Source organism: Solanum verrucosum, unplaced genomic scaffold, assembly GCF_900185275.1.
Source record: "Solanum verrucosum unplaced genomic scaffold, falcon-dt-bn FXZP01000154.1, whole genome shotgun sequence".
Taxonomy (NCBI): domain Eukaryota; kingdom Viridiplantae; phylum Streptophyta; class Magnoliopsida; order Solanales; family Solanaceae; genus Solanum; species Solanum verrucosum.
Window position 1 is genome coordinate 2607642 of NW_026020217.1, and position 4817 is coordinate 2612458.

The window sequence follows — 4817 nt, forward strand, 5'->3', positions numbered from 1 at the left end:
CAGAAAAATTGTTAGTTTAAAGTGAACTGATCTGTGTCGATCTCCTCAGTTGTCTGCTCTTTGTCTTGCTATCTTCGGTTGATTTCTCCGATCTCCCGCTTCTTGATAGATAAGACAAAATCATTTTATGTAAAATAATTGAAACAGGAAAAAACAGAAAAAGTTTTAAGGAAAATAGATTTTCAAAAAGTAATATTTGGAAAAGGTCACTGCCAAGTGTCATGTCATGTCAAGCTTAGCGAATGCCTTTGAAGTTGATGCCTCGAGGTCTAACTGATTACTTGCTGGGCAGTATTCAAAGTTGCTCTAAACTGTCGATGAACCCTATTAAAATTTTTGAGGTCATCCTAAAAAATTTCTGTTCTAGTTAATTATCTTGGCATATCTTGAACTGTTGGTGTGCAAATCACAGAATTTTTGAGATCCTCTCAAAAATTCTGTCCCAGTTGAAAATCTCAAAGTAACTTCACTCTTGACTTTGTTGGAGGGATCATCTTCTTGTGAACTTTTGAGTCCCTCCCAAATATTTTGTCCCAACTTCTATTGTAAGGAAAAATCAAAATCTTACGAGAGATATGACCGAGCTGTTGTGGCGCCTACGTATCCCGTTGAGGCAAGAATCAGGTCAAACGTAGTTCCCCTCAAAGATTAGCAAAACTAAGAAATTTAAATAAGGAACCGACCAAGGCCGACATAGGCCGCCTACGTATCTCATCCTAGAGAATTCAGGACGAACGTAGTGCAAATACAAAGAAATATTAAAAGGGGATAAAGGAGGGACCGAGGCCGACATAGGCTGCCTACGTATCTCATTCTTGAGAATTTAGGTAAGACGTAGTTCATTACAAAAGGAATAAATTCTAAGCATAAACGATTGCAAGCAAATAAAGGCGATTACAAGGAAAAGATAGAAATCAAGTCTTTAAACATGGTATCTTTTGACAACATTTAACTAGATTGATAACTTGTGAGATCTAATGTTCATGCTCAACCATGTGACGTCATCAAACAAATGTATCGATGTGTTCTCCAAGCAAACTGATTAGTTATCTTTCTTGTGTTTTTGTCAGATAGGCACCAATTTTGAATTCTTTGATGCGTTCATCATTTTCCTGATTCACTATTCTGATCTCTTCAGAATTAGACTTATCGTGATTTTCGTACTTTCTGAACTCCACAACCAGGTGTTTGGGTACCATGATCTTCTCATTGTAGTCCCCAAATTCCTCCACATCTACCCAATTTTGTTCATTCAGCTTGTGACATGACATGATATTGACAGATTTGAAAATATTTTCACTGAAATCATAAACAAATCTTGTTAGATAAATATAAAGCAAGTAAAGCAAATTTTCTCAATAAGGGAGTTTTTCATTTGAAATAAGAAAATAAGAACTCTAGCAGTGACAATAAATCATTTTTCCCTTTTTCAAAATATTAGGAGGGAGATTAAAACATATTGAGGCAACAATAGAGTAAAGGATGGGTCTCGAGTCTCATTCGGAACGCCAACAATTTTAGAAACAACATAGAAAATTGTCTATTTCTACCAAGACGAGCGTGAAATCAAGAGAGGAGTGGATTTCCAGTCAGGCATTTGCTCCTTTGGCTCGTTGTCTAGTATGACTGGCGTCTCAATCATCTGTTTAAGCACAATATCACCTTCTTTGACCAAATTTTTGATCCCTTCCCCTAGACCATTTTGCATTAGAAAGGACTTATATGAGTGAGGCAATGATTTTGAAAAAGCTTGATCGATCTTCTGTTTGTTCTGACCCTCATTTGGCACTAAAGCAAAAGCTTGATGAGGTCTCATAGTCCCAAATTCAGATTTCTCTTCGTTGGTTGGAGAGCCTACAACTTTCTCAAGTTTTTCCAGGTTGGTTGAGATTATAACTTTCTCCACATTCAAATCTTCTTTGACTTCAATCATATTAATAGTCACCCTTCTATGATTCGACATGGGGTTACAATAGACATTAGGAGTGGTCGTCTAAAGAGTGACGACCTTTTAATCTATCAACTCTTGAATTTTATGCTTCAAGTCGATACAATCCTCAGTGTTATGCCCAACATTTCATGAATGGTAAGCACAATGAAGATCAGGTCTATAAAACTTAGAGTTGACATTGATATTTTTTGGATCAATTGTTTGTATCAGGCCAACTGATTTTAATCCCTCAAAAAGTTGTGTTCGACTCTCGATCAAAAGGGTGAAGACTTTAGAAGGTTTCTTCTCAAGATTTGGGTGAGGAGGATTGTAATTATTTTGTGGAGGTACTTGACGGTAATTTGGAGGATTTTGGTGAGTTGGTGCTGGCATTTGAAAATTTGGGTATTTGTGGAGCTCCATAGCTAGGAAGGGTGTTTTGATAGTGTGGGGGTGGAGTTTGGTAACTTGATTAGATTTTTGAACAATTAACTAATGGATCTTGGTAATATGGATTGGTATTTTGGTAATGTGGAGGTGGAGTTTGGTAAACAAGAGGTGGAATTTGGTAACTCGTTTGTGGGGTTTGGTAATTATGTGGTAGAATTTGGTAACTCGGTGGTGGAGTTTGATAACCTGATTGGGTATAACAAGCTAGATATGAATTTTGTGGAGCTCGAGAATGACCTTTGTAAGGTGAGGATTTTCTGAAGTGTCCTTTTCCATCAATGCGCAAGAAATAGAAGACATGTCATCTCTCTTCTTTTTCAACAATCCTGAAGATTCGATTGAGGCGGCAACGCGAGAAATCTTTCCAGTTTTAATCCCATCTTCGATAGCCTCACCTACCTTGACTATCTCCGCAAATTTTTCTCCAATGAGCAACATTATCCTGTCATGATACTCTTGCTCTTGAATGATTATAAACATTTCAACGATCTCTTTCTCAAAAATAGGAGGTCGAACCCGGGCGGCCTCTTTCCTCCACCTATACGCATATTCACGATAACTTTCAGGGGATTTCCGCTTAATTCTCTCTAGAAAATAGCGATCAAGAACGATCTCCACATTGTAGGCGAACCGTTCGACGAAATCTTTAGCCAGTGCATTCCGTCTAGACCATTGTTTTATCTCATGAGTGGTAAACCATTTCAACGCTTCTCCACTTAAACTCCAGTTAAAGAGCTGCATTAACAAGGCTTCATTCCTGCCAACTCTTACGAGTTGGTCACAATAAGCTCTCAGATGAGCCAATGGATTTTCGATTCCTCCAAAAGTGTTGAACCTCGGCACTTTAAACCTTTCTGAGAGGTCCATATTTGGATGGATACACAAATCCTCATAACTCAACCCATCGACTTCAGGAATACAGTGCAGCTCCTTCATGGCTTTCCTGATCTCTTCTTTCACATTAAACTTGACTTCCTCTTCTTTTGACCTTCACTCTCTCTCTTGTTCCTCATAGTGATCAAGCTCGGAACAATTCGCATAAGGTTCATTTTAAATTGGAATTTGGAAAGTAGTCTTTTGAGGCAATGGTGGAGCAATGGAGGGACTCTGGGTATTTTGAGTGACTTGATAATTTTGGGAAAAAGTCTGGGGGTTGGTATGCTAATTTTGGTGATGGGGAAAGGTTTGCGGATTGTTAACATTTTGATTTCGAGGGGTAGGACAAGCTTGCGGGTTGACATTTTTATGAGGAGGGAAGGTTTAAGGGTTGGTACCTTGAGGAGGAGGTGGCGCTTGGTAAGAGATAGAGGCCTGATGGGGGTTTGGGGCGGTTATGTCGATGATTGGGGAATTTTGAGCAGGACTGGAGGGTGAGTTTTGAGTCTATTCCGTACTTGAAGGAGGAAAATGAAGTGGAGGACTTCCATCTGCTGGAGCATTGAAAGCGAAAATCAAATTAGGCAAATATTTCCTTCTTTGCATTTCTACCTTTATTTCGGCGATCTGCTGCATCAACTGCATAATTAATTCATTTGGATCAGTGACAACAAGCTGAGCCACTATCATATCAGTCAGGCCAACCTCGTCATTGTTATAACCCATTACTACCTTTCATTTTTGCAAACTTTGATCGAGGAAGGAATCTTTAGGAGCCTTAGATCTTGTGAAATAAGGGTGTTCAGCCAGTTTATCAACACAGATCAATTCAAATTACCTGACGAAAGAAAAACAATTCAAAAGATAAACGTGTTAGTCTATGTAGATGATAAATAATACAAAATATCACACGTATGACCACAGGCACATAAGAGTTGCTCCACTTGAAGATAAACAAGCCCACGTATTTAGAGAAATGACTAAATAGACGAGAATTTTTCTATTCGATTTTGAGTTTAGTGAATCAGAAATGTCAACCTGAGTCTAGACAAAGTTGATTGTATCTTTTATTGTCATATTTTCGATTTTCGATTTATATGAAACTCTATTCTCCTTGCAAGAGTTGGAAAATATAAAATTTCTCAAAATGGGGACCGTGCCTTGAAAGGCTGCCTACGTATCTCCGAGGGAGAATTCAAGTCCTACGTAGTTTGACTGGCTTGAATCTCTTTTTGAGTTGAGATGGAATTTTGATCCTTTTTCCGAGATGAGAAAGTAAAATTTAGAATTTGAAATAGAAGTTTGATTTTTGTTGGAAAACTAAAGACTCGAAGAGTATTTGGAAGCACTTTTTATAGTGACTTGATATTTATGTGTAGGGGTTCTAAAAATAATTCGAAGAGGAGTGAACTAGAATATCTCCAAATAAAGCAACATATTCACACAAGTAGTTATAACACATAAACAAATATTATGTGTTCTAAACAGATATGTGACCCTTTTATGCCATGGGTAAGCCTAACGATTTGAAGGATGTATAGCGTCATTTGAAACATTCCAT

General features: G+C 37.9%; 1 protein-coding gene across 1 annotated transcript; it reads right to left on the reverse strand.

Moving 5' to 3' along the window:
* Window positions 1-2584: 2584 nt before the first annotated feature.
* LOC125830722 (uncharacterized) lies at window positions 2585-3316 on the reverse strand. Its single transcript, XM_049509894.1, has one exon. The coding sequence runs from the start codon at window positions 3314-3316 to the stop codon at window positions 2585-2587; it is 732 nt and encodes a 243-aa protein (XP_049365851.1).
* Window positions 3317-4817: the final 1501 nt, after the last annotated feature.